Raw genomic sequence first — 19,891 nt, forward strand, 5'->3', positions numbered from 1 at the left:
CACCGGGCCTGGCCGGCTCCGCGCGGGCAGCTCGGCCGGAGGCTCCGCTCGGGCTGTCCTGAGGCGAGTCCGGCTGCGGGACAAGGGCAGCGCCGAACCTGCCCAGCCGGCCAGGCCGGCCGCGGGGTGACCCCCGCCCTCTCACAACGCCTCTGGCAGAGAGGCGGGCTCTGGGCGGTCCTGCCGCCACTTACCGAGCCCCAGCACCGGGATGCTGTGGCCGCTGGCGACCCGCACCGCGGGGACACCGCCCGGACCGGGCCTGCCCGCCGCTGCCATAACCCAGCCGCGGCCCGGGACTACAACTCCCGGCGGCCCCTGCGCCCCAACGGCGCCGCGGGCAGCCGGGAGCCGGGCGAGAGGAGCCGGGAAACCGGGAGCTTGGAGCCGGGAAACGAGCGGCCGGGAGACGGGAAACCGGGCTACCGGGCTGTCCCCGGACCTGAGGCAGGATCCCGGCGAGCAGCGTGGCGTGCGGCGCCCCGGCTGAGCCCGCGTCGGTTTCCCTCGTGAGGCAGGTGGCGGCTGGGCGCTGCCGAGCATGCTGTACCTGGTGGGGCTGGGCCTGGGGGATGCCAAGGACATCACGGTGAAGGGGCTGGAGGCCGTGCGGCGCTGCCGCAGGGTGTACCTGGAGGCCTACACGTCCGTGCTCACCGTGGGCAAGGAAGCGCTGGTAGGTCCGGCCGCAGGGCCCGGGGCCTGCCGTGCCACGGAGCGGGGCGTGCTGGGGCTGGGGGGCCGTGGCAGAAAGTAGCGGTGCCCGCTGTCGGGAGAAGTATGTTCGTGACCTTCGCATACCGTGTTTTCTAGGAGAAATTGTTTTGCTACCTGGCAAGAAGACTGCGGCAAAAATAAAATGTTCCTTCCTACAGCTGTTGGCGCTAGTTTTCATCTCAAAACCTACCAGTATGTGCAAACCTTGGGATACTGGAGGACTTGGTTAGAAATCTTCTAATCTGTGTAAAAACAAACAAACAACAACAAAAAAAACACCAACCAACCAAAAAAACCAAACAAAACAAAAAAAAAGGCAACCAACCCAGAAGTCATACTACAAAAACACGTTTTGCCAGCCTGTGCCTCTGTATCAGCCTGAGGTGTTATGGCATGCCTGCTGGGAATAGCAGTTTAATTGTGCCACATTTCCATGTGGGCCAAGCTGCCTCACCGTGTGGGGATCCCCAGAACGGGCACACTTCAGTCAGAGATGGGCTGTTGGACAACGTGGAGATAAAGTTTTTGTTAGTAAACACACCTCGTGGAAGACAAGGGTAGTAAAATCGTGAAAATTGTAACTGAGGAGTTCATAGATGGTCATAGAAAGATGAAGTTTAATGCTGAATTAATACCAAAAAAATAGCACAGCTGCCCACAGACCAGAGATCTTGCCTCTGAATAAGCTGGTGCTGTCTGGGCCTTGCTGCTGTATGGCCATAGTGTACCTGAATGCAGAACTGCAGATGCATAGAGCATGTGGGACCTATACTTGTAATCAGCATTACTTGGTTTCCATATACAAGGTAGACTAGAATATTTGGAGCATCGCTGGTTTATCTGCCGTGTGAAGACACGCTCTATGGTTAATGTTTCTTTTCAGTACCCTGAAGCAATCTAAATTTTAGTCAGTGCATTCAAAACAAAATGTTCTTCTTTGTGGTTGTTTGATAGTTGGAAAACTGCTAAATGGAAAGGATTACTTGGAGATTTTTACTTTTCAAAATGAGCATTTGCTATCAATAGAAAAATTAATGGATTCCTATCCATCTGCAAATAAAACACTGAATAATAGGACGATGCTGACAGCTTTTGATCTGGTTATTTTGGGTTTTCTTGTCCTATATTTCTTATATTTTCGTGTCCTATATTTCTAGGTTTTAAGTGTTTTACAAACCTTGAAATACCAAAGATGAGATAAAAAGATAATAAAAACAAAGTAAAAATGTTGTCTTACCTAAAACACCTAAGAGGGAATATAGGAGTTAATAACCAAGTGTTTATAATACAGCCTGGTTTCCATACAAGTGACACTGCTGAATAGTTTATTTACTAATCTGAAGGTCATTCTCTCTTAAGCACCATGAAAAGTTAGAGGAAAACTCTCAAGAAGTCAAGAGCAGGTACTTGCTTGCAGAGACTTCCCAGAAATCCTTCCCTGTTGATGGTATTAAAATCAGGTCATAAAATTCAAATGACAAGACTTGCTTGTTTATTGGGATGGCCTAAAATGTATATTAAAAGTCATTTGATGTTGACCATCCAAATTGGCCCTGAGTTTGGGGAAAGAACTGTTTGGACCCAGTGACCTCCCAGGAAGTCTACATTTTACTTTTTATGTATTCTCTACTTAGCATGCTTTGATTAGCATTGTGGAGCAGTCTCAAAGCATGCAAACAGATTCCCTTGGATGAAGCTGAACTGAAGGTGTGTTCCTGGGGCTGCCCCAGTCTGTTCTGGAGTGTGCTTTTGCTCACAGTGTTGGGCCCAAGCCAGCCTGGGGCAGTGGCAGCCCAGGGAAGGGACGTGTGGTGCTGTGGAGTGCTCTGCTCTCAGCCCAGCTCCCTTGTGCTGATGTGCAGCTGGGCTGAGGTGCCTAGTGAAAACAGTGGGGTGTCAAAATTTGCTGCAGCTGGTTCAGTACAGATCTCAGCATTACTCCAGGGGACTTTCAATGGTCCAGAATCATAGATGCAAGATTTGCTTACACATTTATTTAGTCCCCTCTCTGTTGAATCTGTACAGGTTGCAGTCTGTTTCATGAGAAAAATGATATCCTCATTTTATAGTCAGGAAAACCTACTCAAAAATGGGCAGGAACTCCTATTCAGGAAAGGGCATGTAGCCTGGTTACAGAGGTCCCATACCTATTACTCTCACTATGGGATGGATTTTTTTATGGAAGCACCACTCCACTTCTGTACAGGTATTACAGTTCTCTTGTCAATTCACTGTTCTGTGTGGGCAAAGAAGTCACAGAAGTCAGAGGAAAACCTTTCTGGGTGATAACTGACTTCAGTGGTTTTATCTATTTATTAATATTCATGATACCACACAAATTTGCTTAGAACTTCTACTACTTAGAACAAAACCACCTTTCTTGGTCTTTGCCCAGGAAAAAAACTTTAATTATGTAAAGAGCATGTAGAACACATTGTGACACAACATGGCAGATGTTTTCAGTGTGGTACATGTTCTAGAACTAACTGAAGTTTCATTTACATGTGTGAAGTTGAATCTGGAAATAAAGGCATTTAAAATGTACAAAGAGACACAATGATTGCTGAGCTGCTGAAGAAAAATTAAGGGCAGGATCAAATACATGTTTACCTGTATACTTGGTAAAGAACTTCTTAAAGAGAACTCAAGACGAAGGATTAATATGAAGTCATTCCTTAGATGTGGTTAGCTGAAATGTACTAAGGAAAAATGTGAGAGAACAGGTTGTGGTGCAGCTAATGTGGTATTTGTACCTGGTTTGGTGCCAGTTTTGTAAGCAGCCTGAGAGCTAGGCTCAGCCTGGGAGAGGGGATGCCCTACAGCAGCAAGTTAAATTAACTCTGCCTGGAGTCCACCCAGGGACCCTCAGTGCAGGTGGGGCTGAGCTGCTGTAGGTGCAGCTCCTCAACTGACACAGAAGGCATGGAACTCCAAGTCAGTATCAGGATAAAGTTCACATTCACTAATGTTTGTCAGCACAGGAGCTGCTCTATGGAAAGCTCAGGTGTTCTTGCAAGCAGAGGTGAGGTTCTCCAAGACATGGGGCAAGCTGCTGGGGAGAATAATGAAGTTCCTATTCCAGTGTCCATTGGCTCTGTTCCTGAGTGGGCACCCAGACATACAAAAACATTCCTAAGTGTCTTATTTTGATGTTTATTATTAATTTCAATTTCTAGGAAGAGTTTTATGGAAAAGAATTGATTTTGGCTGACCGAGAAATGGTGGAACAAGAAGCAGATAGCCTTTTAAAAGAAGCTGATGTTTGTGATGTCGCATTTCTTGTGGTTGGTGATCCTTTTGGGTAAGACAGAGGAACATTTTAATTATAGCTTCATCACTCTTTTTTTTCAATAGGAAGAAGCCAACTGTGTAACTGTAGTTATTTTTGAGGAAACTGATATTCAGACCAGAAACACTTTTTTTGTCTGTATATTCATTATTGTATTAAAAATAGAGATACAGTTGTCTACACTTTATCTTGCTTTGGAGTTTTCTTGCCCGGATGTCCATTAGAGATAGGAATGTGGACCCTCCAGGATGTATGAATTTTTCCTTCAGCAGATACTTATAATTTCATTCGTTATCATTTTATTCTCTGTGCTATCTTTTATAACAAATGCTTTGCCTCATGATTTGTCTGCTAACTGAAGAAATTCTACATTATCACATAAATAGGAAATGTGCTATTTTAGGGAAATATTCTTTTTGTTGCTATTTACACTTATAAACTGCAGCTTTTATACTCAGTAGTTTTAGAATCAATACAGATTATTGGTTGTATAATCTGCTTTAATATATGCTAGTTTTTAAAATCAGTTATGTCATTATAAATGTCTTCTCCTGTTGGTTTATTAGGCCTTTTGTTTCCACTTTTATTCCTGCTGGAAAGTATAGGCTTTTTCTATGACCAGAAGGATCTCCTTCTGTCTCTTTGGTCAGGCATCATCAATCTGTAATGTCAAGCCATGCAGAAGAGCTTTTCATCTCCAGCTGGGAATGCAAGATTTATACCACAGTGTTAAGGGGCACAAGAAAAATGAAATCTGAGAACTTTATTTGTGAGGGAAAAAATGGAGTTTATGAAAAAAGGAGCAATGTGCACATCTGTTAAAAGCTGATAATTTATATAAATGCAGGTTGAAGGCAATTGGCAATAGAATGTCATATTAAATTAATTATGGGCAGATGACCATGTATTTCAGAAATAGTGATTATACTTGCAGTCCATGTTTATATTCAAACTAGGATTTGTGCAGAGTGTAGAGCCATGTTACCTGTACCCTTGTGCTCTGATCCAGTGACTGATACAAGCACACAAGATGAAGGAAACAAACTACATGGATTGAAATGTAGCTGCTACTTGTAAGCAGTATTCTGATCTGCCTCAGTTATCATTAGTTTCAATGTCAAAATACTTCAATTCTGGTTAACATACTATGTTATTGTTAAAAATTCCCCTTTTTGAATGAGTTGCTTTTCTCTAAATGTTTAGTTCTTGGCTCTTACTATTGCAGCTAGAACTGCTCCTATGCTCACATAGAACCATAAGGATTTAGGGGCTTGTGAGGTTACTAGGACAGAGTACTGAATGTTTCTGTCCTAAGAGAGGCCAGAGGGGAGGGCAGAAGCCCCTTGCAGCTGATCACAGACTGTCAAGTATATTTGCAGGTGAGCAGAGTACCTGGCAGCCACAGGAGATGCCAAGTGTTGGTGGTTAATGGTGAAAGTGATAAAGCAGGCTGTGCCCTGTCATCCTCGCTGCAAGTTTTTGTCTGTGTGTGGTTACACCCATGGATGGATGTGCTACAAGAACTTGACAACTTCAGTAGTACAATGGAAAGTCCACCACTCTAGGCTAGTGTTAACATTCATATTATTACTACCCATAAAACTTAACCTCTGTATCAGTGACAGAAAATACTGCTGTAGTTTTGGCTGTGGCGGGATGACTCCATGAGACTTTTCCTGGTATTAGCTGAGTGCCCATAAAGGCACTTCTGCCTTTAGCTACAGTCATTATAGACAGATCTACAGGGAGAAAAAAAACGCTGGCTGGGGCAAATTTCAGTGAATAAAGCCAGCTGATCCCTTGGTCGGTATTAGCATAACACAAAATCCTCCAGTGCTCCTTGTCCTTTGTGCATGCAGGGAATAACACAAGGCTGTAAAACCAGTCTCCTCTTCTCTTAATGCAGACATTCTTAAATCACCTTTGCTTCTGGAAGTCAGGAGCAATGTTTGTATAGTAACTAAAGTATTGGTTCAGATAATTTTACTGCCTTCTCCTAGGTCTGGGAGCCTGTTTCTATAAGGGTGTCAGATTTCCCAAATTCACATTCCTCATTTTTTTTCTTTCACTGAAATTGATTTTTTAAAAAAATATTGATCTTTACAGCCTTGCCAGCTGCTGCCACATTTGTGTTCCAGTCTGAAGCACCTGATCTGCTGACTGTGTGCTGGTCAAACACACAGCACCAAAATTATCAGGCTAGAACCAGGGGAATTCTGTTAGAGTAACTGAGCAAGGCCAGGGTGAAAGCAATTTTCCTAGTTCATTGTTCTGATGGCCATATGTCATTTCTTTCCTTCCTTCTTTGCAATAGCTACACAGAAATGTATGGTCTCATCTTGGGAATGAAATGTCTAAGGTCATTGATCAGGTCAGATGAACTTAGGCAAGGGGTAGGTGCATTTTCATATTTCACATACATATAAGCATACATACAAGCAAAATACATATGATTTGCCTAATCTGTATGTACTGACCATTTTGGAAAGGCTCTGATCTCAACTGCTTAACTGCAAACCCAGTAATTCTGGCAGCAGTCAATCACTGCAATGTGTTTATTGAGCCTTAGACCTGGAGCTGAACTTAACTCTGTTTGAAACTTCAATATTCTTAACTCTTTCAGAATAAGCCTTATCACTCAGATTTAGGCATTGTTAATTTGAGTAATCTGGATTAAATATTAGAAAAATTGATTCAGTCTGAGGATGTGTTTTCTAAGTAAATGTGCAGTTCACCTCTGTCCATTCAGAGTTCTTGTCTGAGTGTGGGGCTTTCCTGGCACACCCTGGTGCAGATGGGAGAGGGCCTGGCTGTGCAGCCAGAAATGAAATCCTGGAGTTTTGTGGAAGTTTGTGCCAAACAGAGTTGGCCTTTACAGTTTAATGCATATTCAACAGACACCTGCAGAAGACAAAGAATACATGGAAGTTCCCTTTTCAAATACTTGCCAAGGGTACTTTATAAAGTAACATTGTAACAGTGTTACAGTTCTAATGATGCCAGAAAACTGCAAAGAGCTGTACCATACTGAGGATGCCTGGCATTTCAGCTGAGGAAGATGACATATGGAAGCCTTACTGGAGTTTTTATTTTCCTGTAACCACTAAGATATTGTTCCCATTTTTCCACCTCTGCATTGTCCTTGTTGTGAAGGATTTAATTTTATTTCAAAACAAACTATAGTGATAGTAACACTTTGTAACAGCATGTTTTCAATGTTTAATTTCTTCCTTTTCTTACCACAGGGCCACAACACACAGTGATTTAGTGCTACGTGCAGTAAAACTGGGGATTCCTTACAAGGTCATTCATAATGCTTCAATAATGAATGCAGTGGGCTGCTGTGGTTTACAGGTAATAGTTTTATATATGCATATATCTTGTTTCACAACTGCTAAGCTTAGAATTGGTGAGCTCTTCTACTGCTATGGCAGTGCATGTTGCAGTTCCAACTTTGAAGATCTGTACCAACTGTACACATAATGTTAGAATTTGTTAACTCTTCCTTTTAGCATGCCACATGTCAGCAAAAGCCCTGTTTGATGAGCTCATATGAAAATGAATAGTAACACTTCTGTTCTTTTCTGCTTTCTAACTTCCTTCTGCCCCAGGAGCCTTTGGTATTTAAAATTATTTTACAGATAAAGCTTTGCTTATCTTGGCTTCCTTCTACTACTGATGGCAAAATCAGGTATCAGGTAATATCTGATAAGTTTATTCTTAAATAAGGTTGTTATCATGTAGAGAACTATGCTGATCTTGTCATATAATAAATACATGCACAAGCCTGCATGTATGTCCAACTCAGATCATAATTCCAAAGTCTTGAATATGATGCACTCTTTCTCTAATAAATTTGATCTTTCTCTACTTTCTGCCCATCTGATGAGGGAGGAGGGATTTGCTTAGCCAAGGACTAGTAAAACAAATGACAGTTTTTGTGCATCTTGAATGGCTAAAGTAGAGAAGGTCAAGTGGTTCCCCAAGAAAATACTTCCTTTTACACATGTTCATTATCACTTTTACTCCATGAAATGTATTGTGGCAGTGTTTAAATTATAACTAATCACAGATAAATTAGATGAAGCTTCCCCCTCTTGTTTTCATTCATCTCTTTAACATAGAATCTGCCTCTCAAGGTTCAGAATGGTTCCCTGTGTATGGGACCCCAAAACCAAGTTCCCACTTTACAAATGCCAAAAGCAAGCACAGGAGTATAAATGTACTACAGACAGGTTGGGTGTTTGAACAATATATTTCCATCACTGAAGGAGGAATTCCTTCCTAGCAGTACACAAAAGAACACTATTTTACTTTTGGCAAACACTTGGTACATTCAAATTTCCACTGACTAACTCCAATACTCCAAACTCCATTCAAATAGTAATGCTGGCCAACAGCAGAAAATCTGTGTCAATGAGTTTGGGTATTATCTTTGGCTTTGATTAGAAATCTGAGCACCTTGTGTGGCCTGGCTCTAGACCAATGCAGTGACACCTGTCCCATTAGCTAGTGTTAAAGGGAATGCTGCACAGCATTCACACTCCTTATAATTCTTCTTGTGAGCACCTTCTTAATGACACCTGCCTATTGCTGCAAGACTTGGGCAAAATTATCTTTCAGAAAGGAACTAGGCTTCTTGGTGTCTAAAATCTGCATGTACACACATGGCAGACAGCAGCTGTCGCATGAATGCACTTGCAGGGGTGGGTAGAATGAGAGTTGTGGTTGGGGCTCACCCTTCCCCTTTTGGCTTGATGGTGGTGCAAAGTTTGCTTCTGCTGTCACACTGTTGACAAGTAGTTTCTCTCTTTTTTACTATTCTCTTACATTCGTTAGGGAGGAAGATGCAAGGCCCAAAGAGATTTTTAAGTTTTCTGAAAGTTTGTTTCCCCCACAATTCAGCCAGGCACAGAAAGGAGCAGTATACAGCTTTTAGGTTAATTGAAAAAAAAGACCAGAAACCTAACGTGAGTATACTCAGTTTTATACTCAGTATAAACAGTCCATAAGGTTATTCACGTAGGCAGAGTTTTGGAGATTAGATTGCTGTTTCCTTATCCCTTGCTGAAGGGAGCAGACCATAAAGGAAATGTGATGTTATTCAGTCTGGCATTAGCCCCTTTTCCATTCTGGCTTGGGAGGGGCAGCCTTCTCCTGAGTCCACATTCCTGCTGTCATATAAGGCATTTTAGGAAATAGTAATTGCATTACCAGGCAGAATATAACCAGTTGTATATTTAAGTCTTGATTGCTCCTTACTGGCATAAACAGCAAGTGAGGTGTATCTTACAAAAAAGCAGCCTTTGATTAGCTAGAGTAGTGTTGTAAGTTTATAATTTCTTTCAAAACCTTTAAGTTCCGTGGCTGTCTCCTGCTATCAATTTAATTTTGGAGTTATTGTGTCTCAAATTGTAAAGTTCCTGTCAAATTTAGGAGGGATTCCTCTTTTGCTTCACCACAGAAAAGGCTTTGCTTTTTTTCTTGTTTTAATCTGATTGTGATACAAACCCTCTCTCTTTCTTAGCAGAGAAAAACAGGAAACACCTTTATACGCCGTTCAGAGAGCCATGTGCGTAGCGAGCTGTAACTGCTGATTAGGCCGTCTGAAATGTAGCTAGAGCACAGTCTGGGCACAAAAGAACATCTCTGGTCATCAGAGCAATGTTTCTGTGCAGCCAACAACATTCTGGTACTGTGCAGTTTTCCTGTACAGTGATTTAGTGAAGTTGGTACAGCATCATGATGGTTTGTTACCTTCATTCCATAGTTGTAGTTCTTGCCAGATAATAAAGAGGGGTTCATATCTATTTTCAAATACTTTTTTAAACTATCCTCCTCATTTAACAGAATTAGTGAAGCTGTTTTGGAATACTGAAAAAAAGAGTGGGGTTTTAATTTTGAAAGTTAAACTTCTTGGAAGCTCTCACAGTCTGATAAACTGTGCTGCGATAGTATAACTTGGCAAAGTGGTAGTCTGATTGTGCATAAGGCTCTGTGATTTGCTGTGCCTCTCTCTTTTACACTGTTTTTGCTGTACTTCACTGTAACAGATACTTTCTTTCCAAGGCTGAAGAAGCTGTTTTCCCTTAAAAACAAATGAATACAGTTATGGGAGAGAAGCCAAGAAACGTGCTCTGTGTCAGTGCCTCTTAGCATGTTCTCTGCAGGTTCACCTCCCTTGTCTGGAGTCTGCCACATGGGTGTGTTTGTCACTCTGTCACTCCTGTTAAGTGGGGAGCAACCACCAGTGAGGACAGTCAGGCACTTTGGTATCTGCTGACACTGCCAGGGAAGCACAGGCTGAACCTGTACCCTCTCAGTTTTTCAGAATAGGGCTGATTGCTAAGGCTTTTAGCACTAGAATAAAGAGGCAGGAAAATGAGGATCTCGAATTTGCATATTTCTCCTTCGTTTCTAATATGCATGACATCTGGGTTGGTTTGGGAAGGTCACTGGCCAGAGTGGTGCTCTCAGGACAGAATTCTCTCTGACCCAGTGTTGGTAATGTGTCCTTGAGGTAGAACTGCTGGTGTCAAACACATCCAGAAGATTCTGCATCACACTGACCTGTGGTGCATGTGAAGGAATGATGCAGCTTGAAATGGCTTGAGATCATGGCATTAACGTATAGAAAAAAGATTGAGAACTGAAGTGCAAAGCTGGAGGCAAGTCACAGGATGAGATTAAAGGCTAAAATGAGATGCTCATTTCTGAATGGTGTTGCTCGTTTTGAAAGCATTTGGTTGGGTAGCTAAGAAAAAAACATGTTACAGCAAAGAGCTGCCTTTCTTCTGACATGTACCCACTTTCCAGCTGAATAGCTTCAGAACAAACATCTGCATGTGCCCTTGTTTCTTTCAGTGACACATCTCAGGTGTTTTGTTTGCAGTCCACTTAATTCTTGTAAGACATTACAGATATAAAATAGAAAATAGCCTTTTTGCTAGCAGCTGGTCACTTAAATGCAAAAGCAATGCTTACTGTGTTATTTTTGAGTTTTTGCTTAACAGGTGAGTACATTTCCAGTGTTCTTAAAAATGAAGAAGCTGCTATCATTAATTTCTGTGCTCATAGTCAAATAGAAACCCTGTAGTAGCTGCAGGAGTTGAGCCTCAGAGTCCCACCCTCTCTGTGTGCCCTAATCTTCAAAAACACTCTGCTCTAATAGGAGGGACTTTACACAAAATTACTGACTGTTAAACTGTTTTCCATCACTGATTGTTTTTTCAGTTACTAACAGCTTCTGAGTCTTTAAGAAGTTGGCATTTGTTTTTCAAGCCAATTAAAAGTTAAATCAGTGCTGGTCACACTATTTCATTAATCACAATTGCTGTCCAAGTTAGTGCCATTTGTCACTAGCAAACATGAACCAGAAACATCTATTTAATCAGGTTTGGGGTTTTTTTTTTCCTTTTAGATATCTTCATTTCATATTAGCAACCCAAGTCACCTTCAGGGCAGAAAGGAAACATTGCTTGATACTGGCAGAAAGAATCTCAGGAGGTTTTTAAAGATAAGGTGACATTACCTTGGGGGCGAATCCTCTCCTGTGCAAGTTTGCTTTCTCAGTATTTTGATAGCTGAATTTTGTTCTGCTTGTGGAGTGGCTATTTCCTAAGCAGATCCAAGAGGCAGCCAAAGCAAAATGTGCTAGTCCCTTCAACTGATTTTATGTGATTTGTCACAGCTGCTTTCTGAAGACTGCAATTTTGTGGAGTGGGTTTCCCTCAGCTTTTCTGGGTATGCTCATTGGGATCTGTCAGGAAGTAACCTGGGATAATGCAAGGTGCTCTGCACTCTCTAAATTCATTGAGGAATAGTCTTAGGAGAAAAAGCCTCCTAGTTTCTACCAGTGGATTGTGATTAGGCTGAGAAGAGTCTGAATTTCCATAATTCACCTGTGCTGTGAGAACTATCTGCAGTAACCTGTGACTAGAACATGGCTCTGTAGCATGTCACCCCTATGGGGTCTCAGGTATTTGGTTGTGTATGGTGGCAGGTCTGAAGAATGCAGTAACTATTTTTTTTGGGAAGACTAGTTCTGAAGATGTTTGAAATGTTAGGAAGGGAGATAGGTTCAGAAGTGGAAAATTGCTGTGTCACCATTGAAGCTGATACAGCAATAATTCTGGGAAAGATGCTGTAAAAATAGATGTCTGTGTTTTGAAATGTTTACTTCTTGGTTTCTCTGCAGCTGTTGGCCAACTGACCTTTAATATTATTTTTCATCTTCTCTCCTGCTTGCTTTAGTACTTTTTAGAGGCGATGGTGGATCTTCCTTTTTTAATTTCCCTATTCAGTCTCAGCTTGTTCCGTCTTTTATGCCCTAAATTTTTGTGGTTATTGACCACACCACGATTTCAAGTGAGGACAATTGATCAGGATAGTTTCAAGTTATCTGATGTCATTCAGACTGGTCTTTAACAAAGTAGCTCAGCAGTTGCATTGAAATTCCACTTGCATGAAGACTTTCCAAGGTGAGATCATGGTACTTTCTCTCACAGTTCATTCTGGCCTCTCAATTTGCAATCAATTCTGCTTAAGAAATAGCATTAATAGAAAGGTTAAAATACCGAAGAAAAGAAGCACCAAAAGTTGTCAATCATTCTTTCATATAATGTGTGTAAATAAAATAGGAAGTTATATCTTGTTCTGAGGTGATGTAACTGTGAGTTGAAGAATAGCTTTCTGCAGTATTCTGTGAGGCAGAAAACTCTAGCAGCAGGGCATTGCCTCAGAGTAGAGTGCTGGCTTCCTTTGCTGACCTGAGCTATTGCATTGCAAAATTTGAGTGCACAGTTTTGCTTAAGCCAGTTAGAGCTTGGGGGGAGGATGCAGAGAAAGGGGTATTTCCAAAGACTGAGGTCTTTCAAAATGTCCTTTTGAAACTTTTCTGTGATGTTTTTGAGCATTGAGGAGAAGGTAAGAAGTTTGGTTTCCAAGCTGAAAACAGGAAATATCTGTCCAACCATTTTACTGCACCCCTTTGAAATTCTGGCACTTTTGTGCCTGAGCAGAATGCAGGCACTCTAACAAACCTGCAAGTGTGATGCCTGAGATGTTGGGGCTTGTACAGACCACACATTGCCCACTCCTAAACCCCATATGCTTCATGCAGAGTGCAGCACACACAAGTTGGCTGTGAAATTTCATTTACTGTTGCCTCCCTTTAGAGCTGTGCCAGCCACTGTACAGCTGATCCCTGATCTCTGCAAATCTCAGCTCATCATCTTCTTCAACTCCTGAACAGTCTCAAAGCATGGCAGTAATCCTTGGCTGTGTTTTAACACTCCTTGGTTAACAAACATGTCAGGCAGTTCTATTTCAGTGAGAAGCATGATTCCTGGAATTTTGGGACCCTCTGCAGCCTTTAATGGTTGGCAGAAAGAATGCATTTTAGTTTCGGTGGGTTTTGTCTTTAGTGGATGCTGTCTTCTGTAATTCCCGAATCCTTAGGATAGTAGTGCAGTTTTTGGCATTTACTGCTCTCTCTGCTGCAAGGCTTTCCTTGAAAGTCAGATACTTCATATACAAGTTCAAAAGGTGGAAATTAGAGCACAGCAGAGGAAACTAAATTGGGAACAAATTGAATTCTGCATGAGATACAGGGAGAGCATTTAAAGTGTAAGATCTGATACAGTCATGCCCTTCTTAATGCAGATTTGCCCTGGTGAAGAGCTGTTCCTATGTTTGCTTAAATGTCACACATCTGCAGAGATAAAATAAAATACAGAGATAAAAATTGGTTTGTGTCAGTAGAAGTGTTTGTAAGGTAATTGGTTATAAGTATTCAAGCACAATAGAGGTATCCCACTTACTACTTCAGTTCCTCAGCATTCCAATTGATGGTGTACCAGGGACTTTCCAAAGTAGTACACCTCCCCCTGTAATTTAAAGTAAGAATATGTGCACATTAATCTTAGGAAATCTGTTCTTCACAAGTTTAGTTGGTAGAGGGGTATAAACTGCAAAAGAATTTCTAGGAGGTTAATAAAATATGTCCTACTCTATCTTACTGGTGTAAAAACTACTTCTGTGCTTTCCAGGTGCTGAGAAAAGAGGTATCTTTATTTTGAGACTAAGTACAGTTTTCTGTGGTATCAATTCTTCATGAAGGTGTTCTGAAGGTCTACTGAATAGACAGGCAATTTCTGACAAAAATATTTTACTCTTTTTTGACACCCAGGCTTCAGTATTAATGCAAAACCCAGTAAACAAAGGACAGATTAGTGAATGATGGGCAGGGCTTGTATGAAGAAGGATAGCTTGGTTACCTTCTTGTTGTCAAAGAGGATGGAGAGTCTTTGTAATGAGTAATGGAAAAGGGAATGATAACAATCAGAATTGACACTGTATGGTATAAAGTTGAATGTCCAGCTCATTCTTAACATGTAGCAGAGTGGTTTAGGAGTTCTGATTCCCAACAAAATACCTCTCAGACATTTTCCCCATTTCTGCATATACTTTCCTAAAGGGCAGAGGTGGAAGTTTTTCTTCCTTGGTTTATCAAAATGCCAAAGGGCCAAGGTAAGATTTAAGATTAATTGAGGCCACTTTCTGTCCTGAACAAGGACTGCTGCTTAGGGATGTTGTTGCAGTGGTTTCAGGTGCTGATGGGGAGCACTTAGGTTGGTATCAGACTTTGCAGCACTTCTGGAAGATTGCAGAAACGCTACCAGGGAGATTAAAAGTATTTTGCTCCCAGATACTGTAACAGTGAAGGGGAGAAAGAGAAACTTCTTGTACTAATAGTTTTTCCTACAGATGTAGGACAAAACGGGAATGAGTTCTAGGCAGCCACATGAAAAATAGGCAAAGCATTGTTTGATTTTTCTTTTCATTTTCTAGAACACAGCCTTGAAATAGCTAACATCAGGAAAGTTACATCAGGAGCAATTTATTTGGTTCAACCTGTATTTACTTTACTGGAAGAACCTTTAGGTTGTGAAATGTACCCAGTATGTTCTTGTCCTTTTGCTAGAATGAAATACTTAAAAGAGGAAATGTTTTAAGTTACCTTCCAGGAACCTTTGAATAAATTTTATCAGCATGGATGGTTAAAATTTGAGCTTTTGAAGATAAACATGTTTCTGCTGTGATTCAAGTTCTGCTCTACCAGCATAAAGGAGTTAAAGCCACAGCCTAATGCCACAATAACAGAAGTATGTATAGGGGAATCCCCACATGGCACAGGGCTGCCAGAGCTGCTTCTATACAGGGTCCTCTGCCAAAGCACACACAGTGCCTTTGTCTCCTTTCATGGGCTTGGAAAAGCAGCTTTTCCTTCCAGGAGTACAGAGAAAGTGAGAAGGATAATCCGTGTAGCTGTTGTTTTTCTCTGGTGGGCTTGAGCAGGCAAGCTGTAAAATCCATCTGGGGTGGCCCCAGTCCAGAGCTAAATAGACCAAAACTGATGCATGGTATTCCCCTATTTCAGGGCAAAAACTTATTTCCAAGCCAAATACTGCCTTAAGTTACATATGACTTTCACTTTTGCATCACCAGAGATGATTGGCAAGACTGTTGCTTCAAATGTCTTCACCAAGATGAGGGACTTCCAGTAATAAATGTGTTAAGGCTGAGATTAGAATCAGTGAGTATTGCTTGACATAGAATCTCCTAGCAATATTCTTTCCATATGTGCATAAACCATGTTGTGCCTCTCTGCTTCCTGCACAATCTGTCTTCAGATCTTCATATCCACTATCTCCTTAGACTAACTTCTTTTGCCTGCTAGAGCTTCCATCTGCAGCAAAATGCCATTTAAATCAGTAGAATCAAAACATTAAATTATAGCATTATTCCAAGCTTCTAACCTTAACCAAAGTAAGAAATAAAAAATCCTTAGCCAAAGTAAGAAATCATAAATAATAATTTTGATGCTAATCTTACAAAGTTTTTGCCTTGAAAAGGATTTCAGAAGTGAGTATCAATAGAAAGTAGAAATAGAAAGTTATTAATTATGCATTGGAAAGGTGAATGCAGTAAAACTTCACAGGTAGTTCATTACATGGCCTTTAACATTATTGCATGCTCTTATTTTTTCTTATTGCTCATGTGTGTTACTGCATTTGCTCTGTTTTACAGTTGTACAATTTTGGAGAAACGGTTTCCATAGTATTCTGGACAGATACATGGAAGCCAGAAAGCTTCTTTGACAAGATTGAGAAGAACAGGCAGAATGGAATGCACACCCTGTGCTTACTTGGTGAGCAGCAGCCACTCTCCTGCCTTTTAGTCTATATATTGAGTGTTTACCCAACTGAACAGATGACCAGATAAGCAAATGAGGCATTAAAAAGGTTAGTGCTGATAAACTTTTGAACTGAAAGTGACTTTATGGATGTAGAAGCAGTGTGGTAAACTGGGCACTTACAATCTTGGGGTTTTGCATTTTAACCCCTTTCATCTGAGTCACTTTGGTTTAGAAGTTGATTATGTAACAAGGAATACTTATTCAAGGTTAAAAACATCCAGCTTTCTCTGTGACAGTTTTGGGGGGAGGAGAGGGGTGTTTGAGTACAGGTAATCCAACTGGATTCCTCTTGGAAAGATTATGGTCAATTTGTTTCATAAAATTGCAGCTGTGCAGAGTCTTACCTACCTGACCCCTTCTCTATTTCAGTTTTGCCCAAATCCTTTTATTTTCCCATAACTGAAGCTTGTTCTAAATTTTGATTGGGACAGGAAGGAAGTGCTAATGAAAGTCAGGTTCCTGCATGGCAGTGATGTAATCACTGTCGAGCAGTCAGACTGCTTTACATTCTGTGACATAATGTGCTCATAATTGAAGGGTAATTTGGTGTGCTCAAATGTGCTGGTATTTAACTACCTTATGGTAAATATGCCTATTTGTATATTTACCAGGATTTTTATTTGGCTCTGAAATCTGTGAAATTTGCCCTATTGTTGGGTGAAATCACATGCATAAAGTCACAGGATTTTGACATTAACTAACAGATGAAACAGCACAGTGTGATCCATATTCTAATAGTTAAATATAATAATATTATAATATTAATAATAGCTAAAATGTTGTTAAAGCTTCACCTATATAGAAAACTAAGTGGGAAGCTTGTAGGAAAGCTGTGTTTTAATGTGTTTTGTTCTACAGATATTAAAGTGAAGGAGCAGTCTCTGGAGAACCTCATGAAGTGAGTCACCATTTTGAAAATACATAGAAACACACACTGCCCTTACAAAGGTTTTTTTGTACAAGGAGCAAAGGTTCTTTGCCCATAGTCTAATACTGAACTTACCTGCCTTCTTCTCTCATGCTTCATGGTGGCCACTGTCTTTTTTTTCTTACAAGAAGTGAAACTCCTTTGTTCCTTGCAATAGGGCCTGGCTTTTTTTACAGTAACTGAATGGAGTTGCAGCAGAACATGATCTTTTTTGTAACTGTTCCTGTGAGAAGCACTAAGTCAGAAAGGGATAGGCTTTCCTCTTGGTGAATGAAGTGTTATTTCTCTACTGTTCTGTCACCTCCTGAAACAGATTAATATCTGAAACAGTGTTCTAATTTTATTCTTTGTACATTGGCTAGAACAGTGCAAAGTGCAGAATACATAACACCCTTTTTAAAGAGTTAAATAAGCAATACACAGAAAATGCTCTTGTGCTCATTTAACTGTATTCAAAAAACTTTTGCCACATCTTACTCATCTCTGAAATCTGTATGTTTTCACAGTGGTGAATATAAATGGCTCCTCTGTACACATGCTGTAACTGGTCTAAATTAACATTTGTGAAGTCTCACAGTATCATTGAGGTTTGTTTATTCTGGAGTTTCAAAATAAAATGTTTGACTGAATCCACAGTTGGCAAAGAAAGCACCATTTCATTTAAGGATATATTTCTAGTCTGTAATCATCTGTCTACAGGGCCTTTAACAGAAAAACAGCTGTATGCCCTTGGATTTAAGTCTAATGCATCCTTCAAGAGTAGCTGCAAAAACCTGCATCTTGCTTCTAGCAGCTGAATTTGCTTTTAGGAGCTAAATGGTCTGGCAGCTGGAGCCCAGCTGTTTCACAGGTGTGGTGAGAGCACAACAGATTTCTGTATTCTCTAAAAATTCCACTCTTGTCTAAAAAGACCCAGCCTGAGAGCCTGGGCCTGTTTAAGTTCAACCTGCTGGTCTAGAGGTCTTGAAATAAGCTGTAAGATTGCTGGGGATAACAAAATGGGTTATATGTGAAATTTCTCTGCTTTTCCTTCACTGCAGAGGAAGAAAGATTTACGAGCCACCGCATTACATGAGTGTGAATCAAGCTGCAGAACAGCTTCTTGCCATTATTCAAAACAGAAGGCTGCAAGGAGAAAAACCAGGTATGATTGGACTGCTTCTGTTCTGCTTCCACCCCTCTCCAGTCACACCTCTTGATGAGCCTCTGAACTGCACTCCCCTCCCTGGCTCCCAGAATTCTGCTCTGCAGTGGATTTGGGCTGCCTTAAATCCTAGTCATGAGATGGATTTAGGCAAGCTTGAGCCCAGCACAGTTCAGTGAGCATCAGTGAAGGTGCACTGGTGGCTCCTGGAGCTACAGTCAAAGCCTCAGTCTGGAAACCCTGCACTGTTTCTATCCATGTGGAACTGTGAGCTCTTTGAGCCATTAGAGTTGCAGGAGGCAGAAGGATTCTGAACATTTTAGATTGGTCAAGCTGCAAAAAAAATCTCAGTTGTTTTACTTAGACTGGTCACACCCTGCTCTGTGTGAACACCAGCAGGAATCTAGGTTAACCCAAAGATGCAAAGCTGAGATTTTCACCTTGAATTCTTAACACTAGTCAGGGGCAAACTGTGAAACGTTTATTGAGACCAAGGGTAAAAGCACAGCAGCTAATAAAGGTGAGGCAGTTGTGTCACAGATTTTTTTTCTAATTCTTCTAGGTCTACTCCTCATTTAAAAAGTTTATTCCTTCAATACAATTAAAATGAAAATCCCTTAATTTTATCCTTTACATAGAATGAATCAGAAGCAGCAGTTCCCTCAAAGTGAACACAATTCCTGAATGAATTCTTCCTTATCAACATCCTTAAGTTTTATTTTCTTTGAAGAGCAAGTTTCTTTCTAGGCCACTCCACTAATATAATAATTGGAAGTTGAAGAAAGCAGTGTTAAGGTTTAAGCATTTTGAGTACTTTTTCCCTTATGATAGGATCATTAGTCAATAAATTAAACATTTCATCTTCTTCCCTACAGAAATTACCGAAAACACGATTTGTGTTGGCCTTGCTCGTGTTGGTGCTCCAGATGAAAAGATTGCTTCAGGCACTCTACAGCAGATGTCCACTGTGGAATTGGGTGCTCCACTACATTCCTTAATTGTTACAGGCACTATGCATCCTCTGGAATTGGAAATGCTTAAACTGTTCTCTGTAGATAGTTCCACTTTTGAAAATAATGCATGTCAAAGGACTACTTAAATAAAAATGAGGCATTTACATTTTTATTCCATCTTCAATTGCATAACAGCATAAAGATATTGCTGCAACTATTTAAGACTTGTCTAACTGTAGTTAGACTCTATATTGCTTCAGAAGACAACACTGCAGGAACATGGACCTGCTTTTACCTGAGGCTGCAAACTGCACCTGCTGGTATCAGATTCTACCCTGCAGACAGTTCCAGAAACTTCTAAACTTTTGATTCAGATCATTGATATACACACCAGTCTTGGGCTGCTGACTAGGATTAGAAGAGTACCAGGTGTCTGTGTGGCATCACTTGCTGTAGTGCATTAACCAAATCTGCTGCATTGTTTAAGTGCATTAGATGCTAAATTTTGCAGAAACTTAGGAGTTCTCTTACCAATAGAAAACATTAGTGTGCAAAACCTGTTAGGTCTGTGTCCATCTTTGCCTTGGGAGAGTAAACACAG

General features: G+C 40.9%; 2 protein-coding genes across 2 annotated transcripts in view; one reads left to right on the plus strand and one right to left on the minus strand.

The window, feature by feature from the left end:
- LOC135305012 (uncharacterized oxidoreductase ZK1290.5-like) overlaps positions 1-329 on the minus strand; it is a 44,788-nt gene extending 44,459 nt beyond the window's left edge. Inside the window, exon 1 of the mRNA XM_064428092.1 lies at positions 195-329. Coding sequence (XP_064284162.1) covers positions 195-279 — 85 coding nt within the window. The 5' untranslated portion in view covers positions 280-329. The remainder of the gene's footprint in view (positions 1-194) is intronic.
- Positions 224-19,454, plus strand: DPH5 (diphthamide biosynthesis 5). Its single transcript, XM_064428093.1, has 7 exons — positions 224-676; positions 3,894-4,018; positions 7,252-7,360; positions 16,097-16,217; positions 17,124-17,163; positions 18,234-18,337; positions 19,213-19,454. Exons 1-7 carry the CDS (start codon positions 542-544, stop codon positions 19,434-19,436), a joined length of 858 nt encoding a protein of 285 aa, XP_064284163.1. The 5' UTR covers positions 224-541; the 3' UTR covers positions 19,437-19,454.
- Positions 19,455-19,891: the final 437 nt, after the last annotated feature.

This window comes from Passer domesticus, chromosome 7 (genome assembly GCF_036417665.1).
Source record: "Passer domesticus isolate bPasDom1 chromosome 7, bPasDom1.hap1, whole genome shotgun sequence".
NCBI classification, from domain to species: Eukaryota; Metazoa; Chordata; class Aves; order Passeriformes; family Passeridae; genus Passer; species Passer domesticus.

Coding starts and splice junctions, on each gene's coding strand:
- DPH5 (XM_064428093.1), top strand. CDS start 542: ATGCTGTACCTGGTGGGGCTGGGCCTGGGGGATGCCAAGGACATCACG. Junction 4,019..7,251: donor GTGGTTGGTGATCCTTTTGG/GTAAGACAGAGG, acceptor TTCTTACCACAG/GGCCACAACACACAGTGATT. Junction 17,164..18,233: donor TCTCTGGAGAACCTCATGAA/GTGAGTCACCAT, acceptor CCTTCACTGCAG/AGGAAGAAAGATTTACGAGC.